At 35.4% G+C, this 26,184-nt stretch overlaps 2 protein-coding genes and 2 long non-coding RNA genes across 5 annotated transcripts; all 4 read left to right on the forward strand.

Moving 5' to 3' along the window:
• Positions 1-9,105: 9,105 nt before the first annotated feature.
• Positions 9,106-15,265, forward strand: LOC107774960 (GCN5-related N-acetyltransferase 6, chloroplastic). Its single transcript, XM_016594653.2, has 9 exons — positions 9,106-9,412; positions 10,638-10,860; positions 10,973-11,025; positions 11,145-11,181; positions 12,114-12,185; positions 13,272-13,376; positions 13,476-13,632; positions 13,756-13,832; positions 14,951-15,265. Exons 1-9 carry the CDS (start codon positions 9,297-9,299, stop codon positions 15,014-15,016), a joined length of 906 nt encoding a protein of 301 aa, XP_016450139.1. The 5' UTR covers positions 9,106-9,296; the 3' UTR covers positions 15,017-15,265.
• Positions 15,266-15,698: 433 nt separating this feature from the next.
• Positions 15,699-18,737, forward strand: LOC107775045 (uncharacterized). Of its 2 annotated transcripts, none has more exons than XR_012699479.1 (2): positions 15,699-15,960; positions 17,871-18,737. It is a non-coding gene; the product is annotated as an uncharacterized LOC107775045 (long non-coding RNA). The 2 variants fall into 2 exon arrangements; XR_012699480.1 differs by having other exon boundaries at positions 17,906-18,737.
• A 1,402-nt stretch (positions 18,738-20,139) lies between these two features.
• LOC107775402 (SNF1-related protein kinase regulatory subunit beta-1-like) lies at positions 20,140-25,819 on the forward strand. The gene is made up of 4 exons (XM_016595156.2): positions 20,140-20,444; positions 23,925-24,103; positions 24,219-24,381; positions 25,300-25,819. Exons 1-4 carry the CDS (start codon positions 20,229-20,231, stop codon positions 25,618-25,620), a joined length of 879 nt encoding a protein of 292 aa, XP_016450642.1. The 5' UTR covers positions 20,140-20,228; the 3' UTR covers positions 25,621-25,819.
• LOC142169512 (uncharacterized) lies at positions 20,451-23,073 on the forward strand. The gene is made up of 2 exons (XR_012699481.1): positions 20,451-22,146; positions 22,296-23,073. It is a non-coding gene; the product is annotated as an uncharacterized LOC142169512 (long non-coding RNA).
• Positions 25,820-26,184: the final 365 nt, after the last annotated feature.

The raw sequence follows: 26,184 nt of genomic DNA on the forward strand, positions 1-26,184 counted from the left end.
TGAAATGTTTACTTTAGTGTCTTACAACTTTTGGGGGGCTATTTTCCTTCTAATGCATTTTATAATATGACATATTTCAGTGATTTAGATTCTTATTATACATTAGCACAGTAAAATCAGGAATTTAAATTTTCATCATACATTCACAATTTTATAATATTAATAAATAAATTGAAAGATATAATTGAATAGAAAGAAGATTAACTTATCTCATTTCTAAAGATCAATATTCACTTCAGGTAAATAAATATGCAACATGAAACATCGAATAGGTTAAATTCGAGCTTGAGATGAAAGAGTTCTAATCCCAGCTTTATCATTTTGGAAGTGCAAATACTTTTATTTTGTACTAATGTAAAGAATTTTATATTACTAAATTAGTGTTTGATATCTGATGCCATTGAAGGATAATTTGAAACATTATATAGATGTTATTAGATTTTATCATGTAAAATTTATTTTGTTATAAAAATAAAAATAAGAGATGTGAAGTTTGTGTTATAAATAGGATTTCGAAGGAAAGTTTTCGAATTTATCCCAAGTTGTAATTATAGCTAAATATTAAAACTTGGGATGAGTTAATATTAAGTTTTAAATTAATAAAAAAAATATTTTCTTTAATGTGTAAAATAAATAATTAAATTGGTTAAGTTGCAAAAGAATGCGATTCAATTCCTCCCCTGTAACGACCCGACCAGTCGTTTTGAGCATTTACGCTCCTTTCAACTATTTGAAGTATTGAATAACTTCCTACGAGGTATTATGACTTGTGTAAATTATCGGTTTTGGTTTTAAGGTATTTCTGAGTTAGCTTAGAAGAATGAACTTTCATGTTGGAAGTTTAAGTTGAAATAGTTGATCGGATATTGACTTATGTGTAAACGACCTCGGATTTGAATTTTTTAAAATTCCAATAGCTCCGTATGGTGATTTTGAACTTAGGAGCGTGTCCGAAAAATTATTTGGAGGTCCGTAGTGGAATTAAGCTTGAAATGCCGAAAGTTGAATTTTTAAGAAGTTTGACCGGGGGTTGACTTTTTGATATCGAGGTCTAAATCCAATTCTGGAAATTGGAATAGCTTCGTTATGTCATTTATGACTTGTGTGCAAAATTTGAAGTCATTCCGGATTGATTTGATGTATTTCGGTACAAGATATAGAATTTGAAAGTTCAAAGTTCATTAGGCTTAAATTGAGGTAGGATTCGTGGTATTAGCGTTGTTTGATGTGATTCGAGGTTTCGACTAAGTTCGTATGATGTTTTAGGACTTGTTGGTATATTTGGTTGAGGTCCCGAGGGGCTCGGGTGAGTTTCGGGATGATTTCGGACCATTTTTAGGCCATTCTTAGTTGCTGGTTTTTGGCCACAGAGGTATGCATCGCGATCGCGGACAATTGGTCGCGATCGCGAAGAGCAATTTTGCTGTTTGGGCAGTGTGAATCGCGATCACGGAAGCCTTTTCGCGATCGTGTAGAACAAATTTCTGTTGCACTGACCCGATTTTGGAAGCTTATATCTCGCAATCTATAAAGAATTTGGAGATGATCCAAAAATAAAAGTTGTAGCTCTTTGTGTCTAATTTTCGGAAAGGTAAACTAATTGTCATTTAGAGTTGCGTACAAAAAGTTATGATGGATACACTATAGGCTATCTGGGAAGAGTTGGAAATTATTTGTTGCACAAGACTGACTTTGGAAGCTTATATCTCAGAATATATAAGGAATTGGGAGGTGAGCAACAAATGAAAGTTATAGACCTTGGTGTCTAGTTTTTATAAAGCTAAACCAATTACAATTTGGAATTTTGTACAAAAGGTTATGACCATTATACTAGAGGTTATCTGAAAGAGCTGGACATTTGTGCTTCGCGATCGCAAAGCATTTTCCGCAATTGCGAAAGGCAAATTTTGGGCGGGAAATTTTTGTGCTTCGCGATCGCGAAGAATTTTCCGCGATCGCGAAGAGTAAATGACTGGACAGAGATAAAATCGTGAGTTTTGGTTTCTTTCTTCATTTCAGATTTTGGAGCTCGGATTGGGCGACTTTGGAGAGGAAATTTTCCACAAAACTTGGGGTAAGTGTTCTTGATCCCTTGTGATTATACTCCATGAATTAATCTTCATTTTTTGCGTTAGATTATTGATTTTTCAAGAGAAATCGGAGGAATTTCTACAATTTCATAAAAATAAATTTTCGAGATTTGAACACCAATTCAGAGTCGGATTTGAGTGAAATTAGTATGGTTGGACTTGTAATTGGATGGGTTATCGGATTTTGTAAGTTTCATCGGATTCCGAGACGTGGTCTCCACGGGCGATTTTTGAGCTAAATTTCGGATTTTTATGAAAAATTAGCATTTTGTTATGAAATTAATTCTAATAAATTTTATTGACTGAATCGAATTAATTGTGGCTAGATGTGAGGCATTTGGAGGCAAATTCACGAGGCAAAGGCATACCAGATTAAAGAATTACACGATTTGAAGTAAGTAATACTTCTAAACTTGGTTCTGAGGGTATGAATTCCCGAATTTAGTATGATATGAATTGTTTGGAGGTGACACACACGATAGGTGACGAACATGTAGACTTGCACCACCGAAAGTGTATCTTGAATAAATCCTGTGAAGTAGTAAAATTAAAGAATCATGTTATTATCTGAACATGTGGCACTTGATAGAGGAATTAAGCCGAGACTAGTAATAAAGATCATGTTTAGGCTATGTGCCGATATTTTTGGACCCATGGGGTCGTGATGCTGTTGAATTAATTATTCTAAAATAGACATTTCACACTCAGTAATAATTGTCCATTGTGAGGATATTTATGGGATTGAGCTGTGCAACGCAGCAAGCCATTTGACTTATAAGCTTTATACATTATTATTGTTCTGGATCGGGGCTGCCCGCCTGCAGCAGGCCTTATAAGCTTTACTATTTTATGGATCGGGGTTGCCCGCCTGCAGCAGGCCTTATAGGCTTTGTTATTATACGGATCGGGACAGCCCGCCTGTAGTAGGCCATATTGGCTTTGTATTACGCTTGGGCTGAAAGAGCCCATCCGGAGTCTGTACACACCCCAGTGAGCGTAGATGATCATCGATATTCGGGATGGACTTGCCTTACTTACTACCTTTATATATATATATATATATATATATATATATATATATATATATATATATATGGGATGGATTTTCCCAGGGCATGGACTTGCCTTACTTATTTGTATTGTAATGAGTTATGTGGACATGGATCTTGTCAGTATCATTTATATTTAGGGATAAATTATCCCAGGGCTGGATTGGTCTTATACGGTATTGGGTGACTGATTATCAGTCGATGTGCATATATATACGGGTTGGAACACCCCTGGGCTGGATTGGCCATAAACAGTACTAAGTAACCGGATAATTTATGACCAGTATGTACTTGAGGTCTTTCTACTGAGATGTCATATGCCTCATATCATGCAATATTAATCTATTTCACTTGTACTGAGTTTACTGTTGAACTTGAAAGCATGCCTATATTTATGTACCATTAGTTTTACTGGACTGTACCTGCGGAGCTCATCATTTCTTTCAGCCCAGAGGTTAGTCTTGTTACTTATTGAGTTAGTTATACTCATACTACACTCTGCACCTCGTGTGCAGATCCAGGTACTTTCGGACACAGAGATTGTTAGATTTCAGAGTACTATCAGTTGGAGACTATCAAGGTAGCTGTTTGGCGTCCGCTGACCTTGTCTCTCTTTCCTTCAGTTATTGTACTATTCTATACTTTCAGACAGTGGTTTTTTATCAGTCAGACATTGTATTCATATTAGATGCTCATGTACTCAGTGACACCGGGTTTTGGGAGTGTTATATTTAAAATTTGAGATTTCTTCCGCTGAATTTAACTATTTTGTTCTCAAATTTAAAAGAAATGGTAGTTTATTGGGATTTTGTTTTTGGCTTGCCTAGTATTGAGATAGGCGCCATCACAACAGGTGAGATTTTGGGTTGTGGCCCCCCCCCCCCCCCAAATTATCATATAAGTAAAAGTATTTTTCAAATGAAAAAAACTCCTAGCATTCATATATTTGTTCCATAAGAAGTGCATTAACGTTGAAAGAATAAGAAATAGAGTAAGATCGGTTATTGTGAAATATTAAGAGTCAAATTGGTAAAAATGCAAACTTGAAACAATAAAGATGAAACAATAGAAGAAAAATTATATTCTATATGATTTGTCATTAATTATTATTATTATTATTATTTTGTAAATATTCTTACAAATTGAATTCCCTATATCTTTTTAATATATTTAGTTGTTTGTTGTAAAATATTAATTTAATATTAATCATTCTTAGACTTTATTCACATTTACCTTTTTTCTAAGACCTATAGGGCAAGTCTTTTATTCTCGAATCTCAAAAAGATCAAGAGATAATATTTTTAAATTTGTGCTATTTGCCAAATCTTTGATCGATCGTGGTAAGTAAGTTTTGTGTTACTTTTTTATTTTTGATATTAGATACAAAATAATAATAATTTTTACAAGATATACCACATAATTCTAAGGACTTCTGCGATGCATAATTTTTCTTTTTATTGAACTAGCTAAAGTGAAATTAACATTCTATCAAGTTTAGGAACTCACTTTTTTTTGTATCTCAAACACTTTCTTTAATACTACTTATTTTAATTCTTTAACACGATTGTCACGACCCAAAATCCCACCACATGCGTCGTGATAGCACCTAATCTCTAAGACTAGGTAAGCCGATTTCCATTACATTTCGAAACTATTTTTTTAAATAGAAACTAACAGCGGAAATAATTACAGATATAACAACCTCCCAAGACTGGTAATATTGAGTCACGAACTCTAACTGAATACATAAAATGATCTCAAGGATCGAATACTTCATACTGTTTGAATAATAAATAACAGTACAATAATATGGAAAGACTCCAAGTAACTGCGACGACCATGCAGCTCTACCTTGAATCCTTGCGATCCCACTCTAACTCTGTTTCGAGTCCGATATCTTCAATACCTGGCTCTGCACAAAAATGTGTAGAAGTGTAGTATGAGTACACTACGGTTGGTACCCAGTAAGTATCAAGACTAACCTCGGTGGAGTAGAGACGGGGTACAGTCAAGATACTCACTAGTCTAATAACCTGTGCAATATGATATACAAAATAATAGGAAACAAATAACAATAATGGCAACACAAACCAACCAATGATATGCACAACGGCAACAAGAACACCATTAATATCGCTCAACAAATAATAAATACAAGTACACTAAATTAAATCAAGTCCTTCAAATAAATATCTTTGAAATGTAATTCTTTCCATAAATCTCTTTCAAACATAATTTCCTCAAATATGTATCTTTCAAATATAATTCTTTCAATAAATAATTTTTGAAAAAATCCTTCCAAATAAATATTTTGAATATAATTCTTTCGATAAAAAGTCACCATGTGACACCCCATTTCATAATCATAAAAATACGGGTCTCAACCCTTTTTATATTTTTCGTAAACACGGGTCTCAACCTACTTTCATATTTTTTACGGCACTTCGTGCCCATAATTAAATCATCATATTTTCCCAGCACCTCGTACCCATTTTTCATATCACATCTGCACGGACAGTTTACGTGCCAATAATAAAACCATCATATTTTCCCCGGAACTTCATGCCCACGTTTCATATCTCAACTGCACGGACAGTTCACGTGCCAATATCATCATTATTTACTCACGGCACCTCGTGTCCACATTTCTTTTCATAACCCACCTGGCAATAGCCACAGGCTCCCAATTTCAACATAAATCTGACTATTATCAATTTACCAACAATAAAATAAATTGCACAAGGTATAAAAATAAACACAAGGAAAATCACAGCATCACATAAAATCACCAATGCAACTACTTCACATCATCACATATCATCTCTGGCAATAGCCATACTTATCTCTCCTATAGCTACCCTTATCACTCCTATAATAGCCTCCCTTATCCCTCTGCCCTGACAATATCAATAGCCACCCTTATCGCTCCTATAGCCACCCTTATCTCTCCTATAGCCACCCTTATCTCTCCTATAGCCACCCATATCGCTCCGCCCAGATAATATCCCAACACACATAATAACAGTGAAATGCCTCCCTTATGCCCACATAATGTCAACAGTGAAATGCCACCCTTATGTCCTCAAAATAATAACTCAATTAACACAATAATTTACACGGAATATTATCACGGCAACGTAACAAAATCAACTCATATCACAATTTGACCAATGGCCACAATCAATTTTAAGGATATAATAAAATCAATTAATTTCACAAAACATAGCCCAAGGCTCCACATAATGTATATAAAACCTCAAAATCAATCAACAGAGATAGAAAATAGTCAGCATAGGGCAACACCTTCATTAATCCAAATTTAGATAATTATATTAACACTTCTTCTTAAACTTGCTTAATTAATTATTTGAGACGGAAAATTCATAATAAAATTAAATTCCAAGAAATATCGAATCATCAAATTCACGAAATTCACATAATTATACAAGTAATAATCACCTCAAATTGTTATACAAAAACAAATTCAATAAATGTGAATTGAAGCATGGCAAACAGATGATTAAATAAATGCCGACAAATATCCAATTTACTATACAATATGCCTAAGACTTTAATCCAATATATTTTACACATATAAGTCCGAGTACGTACTCGTCACCTCGCGTACACAGCTTTTTATATTTCACAAATGGCACATAAGACTCGATGCCTAAGGGGTAATTCGCCCACTCGAGGTAGGCAAGATACTTACTTTTTTGAAGTTAGGCCGATATTTCAAAATCGACTTCTTGCTTGAATTGACCTCCGGACAGCTCAAATCTAACCAAATTAATTGTACAACCTCATTAAAATTCATCGGAACACAATTCTGGATAATAATACGTCGACTTAAAAATTTATTCCAAAAAGTCAACAAAAGTCAACGCGGGACTCGCCTCTCGGAATTCGGCATAATTTTTACGAAACCCGATCACCCATTCCGATACGAGTTCAACCATACAAAAATTATCCAAATCCGACTCTGAATCGGTATTCAAATCCCAAAAATTTATTTTTATGAAATTTCTACAATTGCCCCCAAATTTTCATCTCAAAATACTGATTAAATGATGAAAGCATTGATATATTCATGTATGTTAACCAAATCTGAGTTAGAATCACTTACCCCGATGAACTTCTTGAAAATCCCACGAAAAATCGCCACAAATCGGGCTCCCAAAGTCCAAAAAATAAAATAATACCCTAACCCTCGATTTTATAATACACAATCTGGCCCCTCATTGTGCTGACTGCACAATATTTGTGCGGTCCGCACATTCCATGTGCTGCGGCCGCACTTCAATACTCTGCACTGCCAGGTTTCAGTAAAATACCCATAACTTTCTGTAAAAATGTCCAAATAATTCGTACTATATCTTTCTGGAAACTAGATTCAAGGGGCTACAATTTACGTGTTTGAATCATCTCCAAATTCGTTGTAGATTAAAAGAGATAAGCTTCCGAAGTCGGACTAGTGAACCCGCGAAAATCACGAGAAGTGCGGCCGCACACAAAATTGTGCGGTCCGCACTTGTCCTCTGAAGTGCCGAAATTCCCGGACTCGCTCAAAACTCACCCCGAAACTCATATGGAACCTCTCGGACACAAATCATATATGAATTTTAATCATAAAATACGCTACGGACCTGCTCGCGCACTGAAAATACTGAAAATAGGTAGTCTTGACCCGATATTGACCATGGCCAAACTCCCAAATTTCTTAACTTTACTAATCTCTCAACCAATGATCTAAAAATACACCCAAGCCCTTCGGTACCTCAACCAAATATACCAACACGTCCCAAAATACAATATGAACTTAGTGGAGGCTTCAAATCTCGTCAAACAACGTCAAAATTACCAATCGCGACTTGAATCGAATTATGAGTTTTCGAATCTTCAAACTTCTATGTTTTGCGCCGAAACGTATCAAATCAATCCGGAATGACTTCAAATTTTGCACATAAAGTCATAAATGATATAATGTAGGTATTCTAATTTTTAAAATCAGATTCCGGCCCCAATATCAAAAAGTCAACTCCCCGGTTAAACTTCCAAATAATTTTTCGGACACGCTCATAAGTCTAAAATCACCATACAGAGCTATTGGAATCATCAAAACTCTATTCCGGAGTCGTTTGCTCAAAAGTCAACTCTCCGGTCAACTCTTTTCTTTTAAGCTTCTTAAATAAGGATTGTTCTTTTAATTTAATTCAGAATCTCCAGTAAATCAAATTCGACCATACCCGCGGGGTTATAATACATATTGCGAAGCTGCTCGAGACCTTAAGTCACTGAACGGGGCGTTAATTCTTACAATGACAAGTCGGGTCATTACAACGGTATATTTGTTGATATAGGAAGCACGCGCAAAGCGCGTACCCTAAGAGTAGTATAACACCCTAAGAGTTGACAATCTCGAACGTGTCTATAGACCAAAAAAAAAATAGACTTATAGAAGGAGGCCATTGTGGTCCGGCCCTTCTCCGAACTCCACGCATAGTGAGAGTTTAGTGCACGAGACTGCCTTTTTATTTTTATTTTTTATATAGACTTATAGAAGGAGAGACATGAAAAGGTCAAAAGTTATTAATTTAAAGGCAAATAAATTCTTTATATCGAAATTTACTCTTGTAATTACATCTTTCTGAATTATTTCTTTTCTAAACACTCGTATAAGTTCAAAATTTACTACTATTTCCTTCCACAAAGAGATAATTACCTTTAGTTCAAGTGAATCCCTTTATTGACCAATTGCACCGTCTAAAACGATAAAACAACTTTTTTTTGTATATGTATAAATAGTTGAATTCATTTGATGTAAGCTAAAATCTTAAATTATTATCAGAAAATCAAAAAATAAGTCCACATTGGCTGCATAAAAATGTCAATATGTAGACCCTACTTAAATTAGGAAAGTGGATAAAGTGGATATATATATTTATCCCATTTATTTATTTTTTCTCACTCTTTCCCTAATTTTTTTTCCTTTTGTGAGGGAACAAATGGATAGATAGTACCTACACAAGGAATAGTACTGTTGACCCTCTCTCTTTTTCCTTTAATACTCTTTTTCTTCTCCTCTTTCTTAGGGTCTCAAGAAAAAAGTTTGAATCTTTCCCAGGTGATTCAACAAGAAAAAGGAAAAGAAAAAAAAATGGAGTTGAGAAGTAAATTTTTGCCTCAATTCAAGATTCAACAGCCTGAACTTACTTGGGTTTTCTCTAAACAAGGGAAAAATAAACCCCTTTTTGTTCTCAACATTTTTAGCAGGTATTATGATTTCCCTTTTTTTTATAAGGGTCCAAATTAGTTTGTGATTTACTTAAATAAAGTTGCATTTTAAATATATTTTTTTTTTATTTGTGATTCTGTATGAAATTGGTGGATTGGGTGGAATAGATTTATAGAATTCATGTAGCCGACCTGAACTAGCTTGTGATTTGCTTAATATCAGGAATTGAATTGGTTGATATATATGGAGCTAATGGTTTTTTAGAACTTAGTATTTCTTTACAAGGTTGAATGTTCAATAAAGTTTATTTTTTTTATTTGTGATTCTGAATGAAATGGGTGGAAGTGGAATTAGATGTAGGGGATTTACTTAATACCCAGATTGAATTGGTGGATATATATGAAGTTAATGGTGGTTTCAAAACTTGGTATTTATTTAAAGGTTTGAGTGTAAATAAAGTTGGTTTTTTATTTGTGGTTCTAAATGAAGTTGGTGCAATGGAGTGGAATAGATAGAAGATTTATATAGCTGACTTCAACTAGTTTGGGATTTGGTGATTTAGTTAATACCCAAATTTAATTGGTGAATATATATGCAACTATGTGGGATAATATTGGGTATGTTGTTGTTGTTGTTGTTGTTGTTGTAATATATATGCAGCTAATGGTTTTCTGAAGTTCGGTATCTATTTAAATGGTTGCTTGTAAATAAAGTTGGTTCTTTTATCTGTGATTCTGAATGAAACGAGTCCAATGGAGTTGTGTAGTCATAGAAGATTTATATAGCCGAGCCAAATTAGTTTGCAATTTACTTAATGCCAAATCAAATTTGTGGGATATACATGCAGCTAATAGCTTTCTTAAACTTGGAAATTTTTTAAAATGGTTGCTTGTGAATAAAATTGGTTCTTTTTTCCGGTTAACCAGATTGCAAACAGAGTGGTAGCAAAGAAGTTCTTTTAAATGATTTTATGTTTCCGAATAATTAAGGTTGGGCGTTGGACCATTTTTATAAAACGCTTGATACGACTTTGACGTGTTGTTGAACATTTGTGCAATGTATGTGAAAATCTCTAAATTTGTTTTTGGGGATAATGTTGTTGTCAAGAACATACCAAGAAAAGAGGCTTAAGTTCTAAAGATATCTTCTTCTTCATCCTATGAAAGGCAAAAGATTTATTGAGCTATATTCTTTTCGGCATCAAAAAAATCATCTAACTTCTGCCTTTTCTCTTCTCTTTGATGGTATCCAATTTGTTCCTAGGGAGGCTTTTCCCGTTTCATATGATAGATGGAAAAATATTGAAGTACATTGCAATAATGACCAAAGTATCCGGCAGACACCCCTGTCAAAGCAGGACAATGCAAAGTTACCCGAGCTATCTTTTAACCGGCTGCAGCAGACTGATGATGGGTACTGTGGATTGCAAAAGCGGAACTTTGGTCGTTTCATTGCTCGTGAGGCCATGCTGGATGAAGAATATTGGGTTTGTTCTGCTGCTTCTATGCTCCTCTAAATAAAAATGTCATGGCTCTTGTTTGTTACTTTTCCTAAAAGTATTTCGTATTTTCTTGTTTCTGTCTTATTGTCAATGGTAGACGGCAGCCTGGCTACGGGCAGAAGCTCATTGGGAATCTGTGTCCTATATGAGGTTAGAGCTTGCTCTTATCACTTGTCCCTCATATAATTAGGACTAGTTTAAAATTGTTTTCTAGATGTAAGTCTGAGTTATTATATGGTAAATATTAATTGTATTTTTGCTAATTTTAGGCATGTTGACGCATATAAAAGAAAGTATGCCGAACAGGTCAGTTGCAGTAAAAAACAACTTTTTGTTTGTTAGCAGTTAAACTTTTATTTGGTTGAAGTTTAAATTTTACCATCAAACATTTCCCCCTTTCCCTACGACTTAGAATAACAGTAAGCAGTTACATAGTTGTTTTAAAAATTGCCCCGTCTCATGGCTTAGCTCCAATGGTCTGTCCTATCATTACTTTTATCTATATCTTTAGGTTGGCAAGTTAGTAATAACTTCAGCGGGCCCTCACATATTTCTCGATGGAACCCATATAGAGATCACTGCATTATATCTATTTCTTAGTGTGAGAGCTCCTTATCATAAACAGTTTCTTATTCTGAGAGCTATTCTTCTCATGCCAACTCGTGGTTTGTATCAGTTGCGTGAGGCTGAAGTTTCAGTAATTGTTAGGCGACAAATGGAAGTTGTATCCTCTGCTATAAGAAGCCCGGTTCTGTAAAAGCGTTAGGAAAAATTCACATGTAAGATCGTGTGAGCTTGCATTTTCATGTTTCCGGCATTGGTTCAGTGCTTATGTGATTTTACTTAGACTTGACAAAAGAGGAAAAACAGATCTTTGCCTACTTCGAAATTTGAATAGGGTAATATTTAGCATTTGGGACTATAGGTTTCATTTGACGTCGAGCTTCAATGCCAATAAGTGAAATATTTTTCTAGGGTTGCTATTAGGACATAAGTTGGTAATTTTAATTGGAGAAAAGGTGTTTCACCTGGCTGATGACCTTGCATTTGATTAGACATGTAACATTTGATAATGACATATATTGGCATATATAAATAGCAACACCTTTGCTGTAATGTTCTTCTCCATTTGCATAAATATTGATCATCGCATGTTGCTCTAATTTCTGCGGCTAGTATTGCTTAACACCCTCATTTTTCTTTGCTTTTTTTCTTTTTGTTCCACTATCTGTGTGCAGGAGTTTTATGCTTTAAAGAGAAGATGTTCTGGTCAGGATGGAAATTGCTTGAAATGCTTTTGTTTTGTTGCGGTATGTATAGTGGCTTCTAGACAATTTCCTTGTTCTTCCTTAGTGTTGCATATGCACAAGTTGCAACCGGTCTGTGATAGTTGATTTAAATGGCTTTCTAACTTTCAGAGTTGCTTTCATTTTGCCATTGATTTTAAATGTAGTGCTTTGCATTTAGTCCGTCAATCTTTTGCATGTTGCCCATTTAATAGTATCTAATGTTCTTGGTGCATAAAGTCTGACAAACCAAGCTAACAGCTGAACTTTTCCGGTCGCCTTTGCTTTAGATGAGACCTCTTCATGTCATTAAGCTATCGAATACCTAAGTGTCTTATATATCATTATCTAACAACAACAACAACAACAACCCAGTATAATCCCACTAGTGGGGTCTGGGGAGGGTAGTGTGTACGCAGACTTTACCCCTACCCTGGGGTAGAGAGGCTCGGCTCCCTCCCTCCAAGAATTCCCCACCTTGCTCTTGGGGTGACTCGAACTCACAACCTCTTGGTTGGAAGTGGAGGGTGCTTACCACTAGAGCAACCCCCTCTCGTCTTATATCATTATCTAGAGTAAAGGAAATATTTTTCAGGCTATCAGCTATTTGTTACGTGTTCACTAATTTCCTGCTTGGACAAGAGTTAACTGCTTCTGACTTTAACAACTATTTTCTGATTAAAGAACTGCAAAAACACTTAAAGCTTGGATGTTTCTGGCAGACTTCAAATGTAGGAGGTAACGAATCTGCTCATTTGAGCAATTCCTTCATCCAATGTGAGAATGGATATGTTTAAATTTCAAATGTATTCGTACATTTTGAATTTTGATAGAAGATTCTTACTCTTTTGAGCAATTAAACTCCACCACTTTGTGCCAAGTGGCCTAATTCTTCTTCCAACAAGGTCTACTTCACGCAAAATATAATGTTCAAAGTGTAATAAGCATACTTAAGAATGTCTATTATTTACTTAAGATGATTGTCATATGATGTTTATTCTTTTAGAATTTGATATTTGCTTTCATATAAGTAAGATGATTGTTATGTGATAGTTATTCTTTCAAATTTGATCTTTATATTGGATATTCCTCAGCCTTCAAATATTTCAGGTCAAAAAGGAAGAGAAAAATGTTAGAAGAACAGTACTTAACAGCGTGGTGGGAACTTTGGACCTGACAATCCGACAATTTGTACAAAGGGAGAGATACCCAGGGGTACTAACTTAACCAAAATTTTAGCTGAATATTAAAGTTTTAATGTGTACTAGGGTAGTGTGGAACCTACTGAATTCCTTTTCGTCTCATTCTCTCCAGGAAATCAAAAGGTTATCAGCTGTCTTGGCATGTCAAGATCCCTTTGATTCACATAAATACGCTTACATTGCAAATGTCTGTGTTGCAAAGTTTGCTCGACGTCAGGGTATTGCTTCAAATATGATACATTTGGCTGCTGATGCGGCCGCCTTACAAGGTGCCTCGTTTCAGCTTTAAACTATTTAAAATGCTCTTCATACAGATTTACCTGTTCAGAATTGCCGTCCCTCTTAATTAATTTCGCTGAACTACTAATCTTATTTTCTGCGTGTACAAGCAGGTTTCAAGCAACTATTTGTTCATGTAAATGCAGACAACATACCTGGCCAGGAACTATACAAAAAAACTGGCTTTACGGTTAGCTTTCAATCCGTTTTTCCATATACTGAGCATCTGATTGCTAGTGTGTAGTGCCGTATATCTGTGTATGCGAATGATTATCTTTTATTAGCCTTTTTTTTTCTTTTATGATAAGCGAACGATTGTTTTCGTTAGTGTGTTTTTTCTTTTCAAACATCTTAATGTCTACATTATGTCCCTCATAATCATCCGAAGAGTTGAAGTGCTATTTGTGACCGTAAAACATTGTTAATAGACTGTTAAGCTATCCAATTTCAGTTGTGAGGGACCAGAAAATGAAGGTTTACGTTTATCTAATGAAACTCTTTCTTGGCACATTTTTAGAGAAAGTAATTTGGAATATGAAGGATGCCAGATGGAATGCCGAAACTTATGGAAATAAAGCCACATGAGACTGGGTGGATAAGAGAAACCCAAATTTCCTTGTTAATAGGAGCTATTTTACTTGTCACATGGCAACACATAATGCTCAAAAAGTCGAAATAGTATAGCATAAAACAGCTGTTCATGGAGTTCTATTTTGTGATTTCCTCCTCGTCACTTCAAACAATAGATTTTGGTTACACTTAGTTTGACAGTTGTTATTTATGAACGCTTTCTTAATGTTTGAACCGTTGTTTGTCTTCAGCCTCATAATTCATGATCTATGCTCCAGATAAATTCATTTGGAGATGTATTCTGGTTGTATCAGTTAGTTAACAGTGTTATTCATTCAAGGAGCAAAAAGAGTTTATGTAATCTATATGAAACGAGCTCCTAATAGTAACACTCATTCAAGGAGCAAAAAAATTTAAGACTTAAGACATAGTAATGTATATGGAATCAGCCCTTCGCGCTACATCACAAAACCTCTTCAGATGAGTTTAAGTTTTGTGGACTGATTATGTATATATTATTTACACCATCAGGTTAAGCCTATAACAAAGGGAGCTCTTCGTAGAAAGTCATAGCAAACCCAATACAATAACCTGGAAAGTAGAGTAATAACTTGCTATAGCCGGTTAAATTGAATTTATTGTGTAATTGTTTTATACTGTATAACTTAAATCCTTTTGAAATTGCTTACTTCTTAGCCTTCTTTTATCTTATTCTGTTTGATAATTAATTCTATGCAGATTGTTGAAGAAGCTTCATCATCTCTATCAAAAGAACAGAGATTACTTATGTCCTTGGAATTATAAGTTCCATTGCTACTTCACTGCCTGACTAAAGAGGATGTGTTAGTTTGTATATCTTTGAGTAGACAACTAATTGTAATATATATGTTTAGAAAATTGTATGATTTGTATGAGTTGGGGCTAGCTCAATTAGTAGTGAGTGAAAGCTATGTTACATGGACTAGGGAACGGGTATGTATTGGATACGCGTTATTTATGTATCCAATACAAGCGCGTACAGTTAAATTTTTAGTGTATTTTAAAGAATTCAAACTATGTATTTTGTACTCGTATCAGACATTTCAACATGAATACGTCAAAGACAAATGAAGAACTCATGTAACGTAGGTTGAGAATTATTGTTATTATCTTCTTATCTAAAAGGATCTTTATCATTTATTTTCTTACAATGCTGAGATTGATATGAGATTCAAATACAACACCAATTATGAAAAATGATTCGCCAGATTAATCATGTTTACAAATTAGTTTGCTATATACTTGAATTGGTAATTGAGTAAATCTACACATGTACGATACTCCTAAATAAATACTAGTATGACTTTTTAATAAAACATGCTAGATTTTAATTTCAAATTTAATCTTATTATTCGACTTTTAACCTGCATAATCTTTGACAAGTGTTTTTCCATATGTTTATAAGAAGCAACTTTATATAAATTCTTAAGCATCCAAAAAATATATTTTTAATTTTCTAATTTTCTCTAAAAATAGATCTAATTGACAATCAATAGGACTAGTTTTTCAAGTCAACTCTCAATCAATGGACCAATACGCATATGCTTAAACTATTCAATCTAATATAAGAAGGAACTGTAGTGTAATTTGCCCCAAATATTTCCATTTCCCTCTCATAAAACCCAAACCCCTTCCCTTATCCCCTAGCTACAGCTTCAACAGTTCTTTATAATTTCCCCCGCTGTTTTCTCCGGCAATTGTATTCACAGGTATGGTATTCTATATCTGAAGCAATAAGGGTTTTGTTTCTTTTGACTTTCTATAAATATATGTATATATTTGAAAATTATACAGTCGAAAGCTCATGTATTTGAATGTCCAATTATTCTTGTTTCAAATTTAGTCATGAAATCATATCTCTATGTATCCTTTTATTTTGTAGTATAGATAATATATGCCAGTACCACTAAAATATGTGTATGCTTCTTTATTACTGTATTTCTTTTTCTAAACTGCTGTGACTATGCTTGCCTGAGCAGACAATCTATTGAAAACAAACTCTCTACCCAGTGGCGGATCTAGTATTTAAACTTTACGGGTTCAACCTTTAAGTTTTTTAGCAGAACTCATTGTATTTTTAAAGTTACGGATTCAGAGCTACTATTTATTGCAATTTTATTAGATTTTTACGCATAAATTTATGCTCAGCGTCAAAAGTACTGGGTTCTACCCGGTACTAATATGTTGCATCCGCCTCTGTTGCCTGTACAAGATAGGGTTAAGGTCTGCGTACACACAATCGTCCCCAGACCTCACTGGGTATGCTGTTGTTGTATGGTAGTACTCCTTTATAATGTTTTAATTTGTATATCTGCTGATTGGTGCAGAGAAAAATCGTTATGAACATTGGACAGAAATAATGTTGATCCCTTCTCGTATTGTGACTTGATACGGATTAACTTTCTTTGCTTACCTGGTTAATGAGCCTAAGTTTGCTCACTTTTAGTGGCTCAAATTTTGTGGATTTAACCTTAATTTGCAACTACGTCCAAAGGAATTTTTATCATATGTTAAATACAGCATAGGCATGTTTTTGTTTTGGGAAAAACGGCATGTTTTGTGGCTCTGGTAGTTCTATGTCCCCAGTGGAGGAAATGATCCAAAGGGAGTATTGAGTAGAATAGTAATCTTAGAAATGCAGTATTTTTAAATGCTTGTTAACTTCTATACGGTGAGCTCACCTAATTATATCAGCTTTGTAGTCATTTCCAAAGGAAGCTGAAAACCGGTGTTAATCCGTTTGTTCATAGATTTGGTTTCAAAAATTTGAAATAATATTTGACTATATTTTTCATGCTGTGCCTGCAAGAAAATAACACTAAGATGAATTTCTTTTAGCATTTATAATTGATCAAATTCAATTTCACGGCTGTTCCCCTCTGTGTGTGGCCTCTTTATTTCACGAGTCAAGTGGAAGTTAGCTTTGAGATTGGGTATCTTGTGATCTCGTGACTTTATTGACTGGTTCAGTGGAAATAGCACTTGTATGAAGTATTTTAAATATTTTATTCAACAATTTTTCATGTCTGCTCATTAGAAGGTGAAACATATGAGTTGTTTGATGGGGATAAATGGTCTCTGATCAACTGCCATACTGGTTGCTGGTCAAAAATGGCTTTTTTGAGATTCAAAATATTAATCGTTGGGCTTGTTATTTGTCCTGCATTAGTTTTTAAATAAAAGGAGCTAGGCCGATTGTATTTACATAATCTGCTTTTGATTTATAGGGAAAGTTCGTATCGTGTTCAGAGAAAAGAAAAAGGAGAATCTGATTTTTGTATTCACTTGGCTTGTGCTCTTACTTTGTGAGTGGTTTTTACAGTATCTTATTTTTTTGCCGCGCTCTTTCCTGTTCTCTTTATCTATGGCCGCACTTATGTCTGCAGTTTTGGTCACTTTATGTCAATGAGAACTTTCACCTGTCTATTTATTTAAGTAGTTAGTCATTTATTAATTATTATTAAAAATAGGCTATGATATTACTTCTTTTGTATTATACATTCTTACCTGGAATATGATTTGTTGCCTACAGAGAGTTGTTTTCAGACATTTGTTTTGGGTGTACTAATTTCATTGCTATGCTTCAATTTGCTAATTTGCTTGAGTTTTATAATTGCAGTGCCAGCCTCTTTCTATTAATTTTCTTTCTGCCAGTTGCAGAGGCTTAATCTGAAACTGTTTGAAAGATAATGGCAAAACCTTCCCAACCACCTCAAAATGGGAAGGAGGAGATCAAAGAGATTGATACTGCGACCGCCAGCAACGATAATGAGAGCAGCAAAAAGAAGGTGACAAGAAAGTTGCCAAGCCCGAAAGAGCTTGTATCACACTATGAATCGCAAGGTATGGACTCTCAAGAAGCTTCCTTTAAGGTTATTGACGATCTCCAGGGTGCTCTCTTCAGGATGATCAGCACTTCTCGAAATGATAAGAATCGCAATAATAGGAATATGTCATCCGAAACCTCCAGAAAGTTGGATGTCATAAACGCTCGACTTCTTAGCCTTGATATGAAAGTTGACTCCAAGCCAGGCTACCCTCAAGCCCTTGCCATTGGATTGGCCGCTGGTGGCCTTCTTCAAGTGCTCCCTCGTGTTGCAAATTCGGTTGTCCAAATTTGGAATACTGTTAGAAGTGCTTCAAACTCAAGTCCTAAATCTTGTTGATTAGCATGTTTGCTTCTAGTCATGGTACTTCTACTTTTGAAGTAGGAATTTTGTTGAATTATGATTGCCGGAAAATAGAATATTGTAGGGGCCTTTCTTCATTACGAATGTTGTGCAACCTTTACTGACCCGAGGGTCCGTCGGAAACAGTCTCTCTACCTTCACAAGGTAGAGGCAATGTCTACGTATACACTGCCCTCCCCATACCCCACTTGTGAGATTTTGTTGTTGTTGAATGTTGTGCAACCTAGTGCCATGAATCTTAGCATGTATCACATTTTTGGCTGTTAATGCCAACTACTAGTTCCATTCTTATTCTATTGTCAGGCTACTGGAGTATCAGTCAAGGTATTGTTGCTGGAGTTTGTAGGTCTCTGCATCTATCACTTGTTTTACTTGGCAAAGGGCATATTGCTAGTTGGTTTTTTGAAGAAATGTCCATTGTGTTGAAAATGGGAGCTTGGCCCTAACTAGTAAAGTTACTGTCATGTGACCAGGAGGTCACAGGTTCGAGCTGTGAAAATAACCTCTTGCAGAAATGCAGGGTAAGACTGCGTACAATAGATCCTTGTGATCCGGCTCTTCCTCGGATTCCGCGCATAGCGGGAGCTTAGTACACATGACTGCCCCTTATGCCCATTGTGTTGAAAATGTTCATATAGGTTTGCCACTGCCTTTGTAAACTAGTAATTTGAAAGCAAGATGAGACACATTCTTCATTCTTGCAAAGATATTTGATGGAGAGAGAGCCATGGGCGGACCTATAAGTTATAGTTTCATTCGAAATCAATAACTTTGCTCGGACTCATACATGTTAAGGAAGATAATTTTGTAGGAAGAGCTACTCCCTTTCGAGGATAATTTTGTAGTATTTTCCACATTATTAATTGCTTATATATTCGGGGGGGTGTCGCTATCGTTTCTCTAAAACCAACGTAGGCACACAGCCAAAGGGGATAATATAAGCACGCCGAAAAGTACCTTCGATTTGACGGTTTTGTACATACACTAAATTTCAGCAAATCTCCACTTTCCATATTGTAGTTATCCTTGGTCAACGTTTCTGATCTTTCCACGTCATCCATATTTATCCTCTAAATTTTCCATTTTTCGTTTTTTTTTCTTTCTTCTCACTTTCCATCTCTGCCCTTTTCTGCTCCCCAGCTTGTTTTTCCAGCTTTTTTATATATATAAAAAGTACTCATAATCAATATGATGATCGTACATTAATTTAGATAGAAAGAAATTCATGATTTTAACTTAACATATTCAATTTTTAACAATTTTTTCAGAAGTTTTCACATTAAAATTAATACATATTATATCAAAAACATTGAATTTCAATAATCATGATATAAAAGTAATGAATTCGTCTTTAAATTAGATGTCCGAACAAGAAATCAGGAGTATTAAAAAAAAAAAAGATAAATACTTATCAAACTTCGTCTTTTATCAAATTAAATAATTTAATCTTATAGTTAAAATTAAAGTGAAATGTTATACGTTTTATATATAGAAAATAATAAATGTGCATATAAAATATTAATATATATTGTATTTATTAATGTGGCGTAAATATGAAAGTTTGTACGTATTAAAAAGAAAGTTATCCTTAGCTCAATGGAGGGCAATGATGGTAAATAACTCAAAATAGTGTGTCTTATTATTTTAAGCCACCTCCAATCTCACCTTCTCCATTAATAAGTCTGACAGGATACTATATAAACCCAAAAGAGAACGTGACTCCTATTACTTTCTCTCTCTATATATTTACGTACACATGTATATTCAGTAGCATTATTGGTGAAGACATGGGGAATGCGAACGGAAGAGAAGACGGCGCCGTCGTTGGCGGAGGAGGTGGCGGTGTTGATGAGGTGTCGGGAAGAAGATCCAGTAATATTCAATCTGCAAATATTGGTGAAGATCACGCTCGGACCACGCGCGTGGCTTCAGCTGACTTAATGGTCAATTCTCCTCCGCAAAGTCCACATCGCTCTGCTTCACCTCTCTTGTTCGGACCTCAGGTTTCCATTTTTCTGTTACTTTTACTGTTATATATGTGTGTGTGTTTCTTTTTGTGTGTGTATATGCGTGTGTGTGGTGGTAGTTTCGGAGGCGGATTTAGGATTTGAAGTTGTTGTGTAGTACAAATGATTTGAATTTAAGCATAAATATATACTTGCATTATAGGAACAGTGCGTGTTTGAGTGTTGGCCACGAAGCATTAGAGTTTAAATTTGCAGTTTAAAACCATATACAGATAATTTTGTGGCTATAAATCATGTAATTAATGCTAAAATAAGAAGTTCAAAGTTAAATTCTTTCTAAATATAGTAAGGTATTATTTTTTTGGGACAGACTAAAAAGTAAAACATCACATAACTATGTCTCTCAATGACAATATTCTGTAATAATGATGCTTAATGCATTCCGGAGCAAGAGGCGGTTGAAAAAAATTTATGCTTCAATCATAGTAGGATTATTGAAATCTTTTAGTGAATCCTTAGTCAAGTGGAATTTGGAGTTGATGCGAGCTTTGCTCTGATTAAGGCAATTTTTCTTCACAATAGTTGATTTTTTATTTTACAAACTGATACTTGTTGATGAAATTAGTTTAAATTCTTCTTGGTGAGGCTCATACACTGGAGAGATGTAAAGGTTCTAACTCTTTTGTCTTAGCTCTCTTCACTTAACAGATTTGAAATTCTGTTCATCTGTCTAAACAAAGGCATAAAGCTTTAAATTTTGTGCTCATGCATTTTGATTTGGAAATAGGAAGTCGAGTTATTTAAGATACATGGATAAAATGGTAGTAATAGATAAGAACATTCTGTTTTTAACAAATTTAGAATAATAAATCATGAACGATAAAAATTCAAATAGTGAATAGTATAATCGTCAAATTAGGCTTATATATGTGTTGCTTGATGAGTAGGGTAGATTTAGGGATGGGGAGGTAGATGAGATAAATAATTCACTTCAGAAATCCCTTATGGAATCGCTTACTATTTTTGAATTTCAAAAAAGAGATCTGAGGATGGAGCTAGAGGAGAGGTGTTTTATGGATATCCCTAGTTACTAGTCCAGAACTATGTTCATTTTATTTGCCTATATGTACCCATGTCGAGCAGGAGTGATGGTATTCATATGTTCCGTGTGGAAACTTCGGAATACAATAGAAATTTGCAAAAAGTTCCTGTTACTTGCACCTGTATCAGCTACGTACGTAATTGAGTCCATGTAACATAGTTCATATTGCTTTAATATGTGGTAATCATTGCCATGTAGAATCAGATCTTCCCTAGTTGGGTTACATGTTATTGGCTTCTTGGAAACCAATAAGCTACTGATTGCTATTTGTTCACTTATGCAATTCAATGGGTTTAATATCCCATTCAGATGGAGATGGAGATGGTGCTGGAAGATAGAAAATAATAGAGTTTTGCAGAAAACAGTGGAGTGAATACATTCGGAAAGATTGATAAAAAACTGAGATGGACAGATATGATAGATGGAAGAGGGGATGGTGGGCTTTGCTATGGGTTACATGGATCATTGGCTAATTGACACATCTACTGCTGCCTCTTGAAATCTACTTATGTATTTGGCTAGAAATTTGATAGAATCTGATACCCATAAGTCACAGGGAATTGGGTTTTTTCACAAAGATTCACAAAGATTTGAATCAGATTCATTCCCAGACCCCACGGTGTGGGATAATACTGGGTATGTTGTTGTTGTTGTTGTTGATTTGAATCAGATTCATTATTGTGCATTTCAGATCCCTTAGCCTAAGTGAAGCCTTAGATCATATGTCCTTCATTTTTAGACTTGTCATAATATCATCTGATGCATCTGGGTGATAATCCCTGCAGTTACTTTTGGTGCCTATGGACTGAAAGGAATCGAAGATGGTTTGATGGAACCTCAACTCCAAATCACTCTCTCAAAGCTAGATGTTTGATTGATCTTTCTTGTTGGACTAAGTCAACCCCTGTAATTAGCACCGACCATTTTTTGGACTTCGTTAGCTCCCTTGTTTTAGATTGACACATTGGAAAGGGCTAACAATATTGTACTTCTGTTCTTTTGTGATTTTGCATCTCCTTGATGCCTTTTAATGAAATACCTTCATCAAAAAAAAAAACATCATCTGATGCATCTGACTATGTGGCCACTATCCCTCGCATACCTTTTTCCTCCAGTTGGATATCCCATTGACTTGGGGTAATTTGTGGGTATGGCTGCACGCATTGCATGAGTAAGTATGTGGACCTTGGTTGTGACAGTACTTTTTACCTTTTTCCTCCCTTGTCTCCCCTAATTTGAGCTCTTCCATTCTTCAGGAAAGCTTTTCAGTTTTGGGGGTTCCTGTTAATATAATTTTTTAACGTTTTCTTTTTGGGATTTGGTTTGTATTTTTTATTATCTTGGTTTGGGGGGGGGGGGGGGGACATAGTTCGAAGAATTGTTCTAGGTCCATTCAGGAGCTTGCAGTAATGCTTTTCCCGTTTCATTTGATTACTTGTATGACTGTGCTTTGGCTCTTCATGTATTTTGTTTCCTTTAGCTGAGAAGCACTAAGAAAGTGCATCTGTATACAAGTTTTCAGTATAGTGGATATACAAGTTTTTCCTGAGTTCCTATAAAGTATTTAGTAACTCAAAAGTGTTTCCAAGTTGTATACATCTTTCAATTTTCGTCCAAAAAGCAAAAAAGTATTAGTATATATGTTACGGCACGTGATGCAGCTTCATTCTTCTCAAAACACCTACTGTTTCTTTCTCTCAAAATGAACCATAGTATGCAGGCATGGGTTGTAATCGCAAAGGCTCTACGTGATATTTGGTTCTTTTCTTCACATCTAGCTCCAGACTGCTTCCCTCGAATTATGTGGCATTCGCCACTTTACATTGGATAAGTAAGAGAAAATAACTCTGAAGCTATGGTACAATTTGAATAGGTGATCTGTATATTCTGATGAACATATAACACCTCGTGCACATAAGCAATAGTCTCTTCTGGAGGCTTGATTGGGTGAGACAGCCATCTGGAGTTCCAGACAAAAAAACCCTCTATTTTTAGTGGGAATTTTCTTCCATACCCTGTTCCAAGGACAAAACTCTGTTGCATTCCTTCCTGCCGTTAGATATTGATAGCAGGACTCCATAGTGAAGTTAACATATTTTCTGGCTTTTCATCTCAAAAATGGTTCTGTGGCTGATGAGTTTAATTTCCTGTTTGCTTATGTGGTATTATTAACATTTATGCTGTTATAATCAACATTGTCGCTCCAACTATGCCTTTTTCTAAATGGCCAAGAAGGGAGACATGTGTCTTTGAGGTTGGCCAATAACCAAAAGCAAGCACCTTTTATTTGTAGTTAACTTGGAGATAGAGCAGGAGAAGTTAATTGCTTCTTTAGGCACCCCAATAAACCCCATAGGTACTTAGGACTGTCTGATTTCGAGACTTAAATCCTCTCTTTTTATCCTCCTTTTCAGGTCCCAGTAGTTCCTTTACAAGCAGGGGATGGCCATCCTGCTACCGACCAAATGTGGGGCGATGAATCTCAGGATGCCTCTGATCATTCTCCAGAGAGTGGCATACCTATTTTGATAACATGGAGTTATGGTGGTAATAATGTTGCTATCCAAGGATCTTGGGACAACTGGAGATCAAGGTAAACTCTGGCCTCTTGTTCAGGAGTTGATCCAGATTCAACCAAGCACTAGCTGCTGTGACAATTCCTATTAATGGAGTTTCTGAATGTATCCACCAATGATATTTGCTTGCAGGAAGATTCTCCAAAGATCAGGCAAGGACCACACCATTCTTTTGGTCCTTCCGATGGGTATATATCATTACAAATTCATTGTGGATGGAGAAGTCAGATATATCCCAGATCTTCCATGTGTAGCAGATGAGACAGGCGTTGTCTTTAATCTTCTTGATGTTAATGTAAGTGAGTATTCCGCCTCCTGCTTAGTTGGTTGGGAAGCTGATTTACCTTTGGCTAGAATTGCTAATTGCATTATCACAGCAGTGGCATCTTGATAACTTTAGCACATTTAGCAGTCTTCATTAAAGGGTAGGCAGAGTTTGCAATGTTGCAGCTTGGCATTGCCATTTTATTTCGTTTTGTTTTTCCTTGTCCTAATTAAAGAGGAAATGTGTTTCTCTCTTATTTAGGGGTAAAAGTGAAAATATCTCTTCAGATACTAAACAGTTTACTATAACAGTAGTAAACATGTTCTGGGTAATGTGTAAGCTAGTAAATTAATGAGAATGGACGCCTGTGTAGCTTTTCAAACCTTAGGTGGTGCCAGTGGTATGAAACTATCCTAATTAATATTTTATGCATAAATGGATTATTTTTCAGTAAGACCACGAAAGAGAAATTTATCTCAAGGGATTATTCACATATAGCTTCCTTAAATGTATGCACAGCTAAACGAGTTTGGTTGGTAGAGATAGGGAATCAAGAGTTTTTAAAAGTGAAAAGCTACTGAACAAGGTAATAAAACCACTGAGATATACAAGCTACTGAAAAGCTACTTAAGAACAAGGTAATTCACTCTATACATATATGCAGTTTGATATATTACTCAGAAAGGTAAGGGGAAGACTTGTCTAAAAGAAAAATGATTCTCATGGAAAAAATGCGTTGATGGCTGATTAATGCATAAACATGTGACTGGGAGGCTTGCAAAGTTACTTAGAAGGAGCATTCACCATGTATTTTCATGTGTGAAATGCGCAAATGCTGCGGTTGGTATATTTGGTTAGGAGGCTAAAAAGAATATCTTGCTATGCCTGCTGTTTCTTAAGGATATCGGCTCATGTACATGGATAAAACAATTTGCATCCTTCCTACAGGATAATGTGCCGGAGAACCTCGAAAGTGTTGCAGAGTTTGAGGCCCCACCGTCACCTGACTCTAGCTATGGGCAAGGTTTGCTGGGAGATGAGGATTTTGCAAAGGATCCAGTGGCAGTTCCCCCCCAACTTCATCTAACTGTTCTTGGTTCTGAAAACTCAGAAGAAGCACCTTCTTCTCCGAAGCCCCAGCATGTAGTGCTTAATCACCTCTTTATAGAGAAAGGATGGGCTTCTCAATCCGTTGTTGCTCTTGGTCTGACGCATAGGTTCCAGTCCAAATATGTTACTGTTGTCCTCTACAAGCCACTGAAGAGGTGACCCCGTGTTTATGTTCTAATCTTTTTGGAGCTTTCCGAGTGTGGTTGCTTTAAGATTCCACTGTTAATAGACCTGCTCAAGGTTCAACTTTCTTTAACCTCTGCTGTTGTACAATAGTTTCAAGTTTATCAGCAATGCATATGTATTCTCTGTGCAAGTAAACATCTTTAGGCATTTTTGGCGATTTTATGTTCATAAAGTTTTTTATTACAAAACTTAGAAGGATTAGTGTGCAAAATGAGAAAAGAATATACAGTTAGCTATATTGCATGTTAAATCCCCCTGATTTCTGAGAGAAACTATTGGGATGTTAACTCGAACCTTAGCTTGTTGTTTCTTTTCTGCCATTTCCCTATGACATAGACTTGTAATAACAACTATGCATTTATCCCATTTCATTACAATGCCATGTTCTTTTGTGCAAGTCCCTCTTCTGTGCATTTATTAGCACTTACATTCTTCATATTGAGAACAACTTTGAACATGAAGGATGAAAGGAGCAATAGCGTATTTGCATGTGCTTCTGCACTTTTAGGTAAATGCACCTGTACATTCAAGACTTCA

Source organism: Nicotiana tabacum, chromosome 15 (assembly GCF_000715075.1).
Source record: "Nicotiana tabacum cultivar K326 chromosome 15, ASM71507v2, whole genome shotgun sequence".
Classification (NCBI taxonomy): Eukaryota; Viridiplantae; Streptophyta; class Magnoliopsida; order Solanales; family Solanaceae; genus Nicotiana; species Nicotiana tabacum.

Bases quoted from the DNA above. Each gene is read 5' to 3' on its own strand.
- LOC107775402 (XM_016595156.2), top strand. From the start codon at position 20,229: ATGGGGAATGCGAACGGAAGAGAAGACGGCGCCGTCGTTGGCGGAGGA. The intron at 20,445-23,924 runs GTTTCCATTTTT...CCTCCTTTTCAG, and splicing joins CTCTCTTGTTCGGACCTCAG to GTCCCAGTAGTTCCTTTACA. The intron at 24,382-25,299 runs GTAAGTGAGTAT...TCCTTCCTACAG, and splicing joins TTAATCTTCTTGATGTTAAT to GATAATGTGCCGGAGAACCT.
- LOC107774960 (XM_016594653.2), top strand. From the start codon at position 9,297: ATGGAGTTGAGAAGTAAATTTTTGCCTCAATTCAAGATTCAACAGCCT. The intron at 9,413-10,637 runs GTATTATGATTT...ATTTGTTCCTAG, and splicing joins GTTCTCAACATTTTTAGCAG to GGAGGCTTTTCCCGTTTCAT. The intron at 13,377-13,475 runs GTACTAACTTAA...CATTCTCTCCAG, and splicing joins AAAGGGAGAGATACCCAGGG to GAAATCAAAAGGTTATCAGC.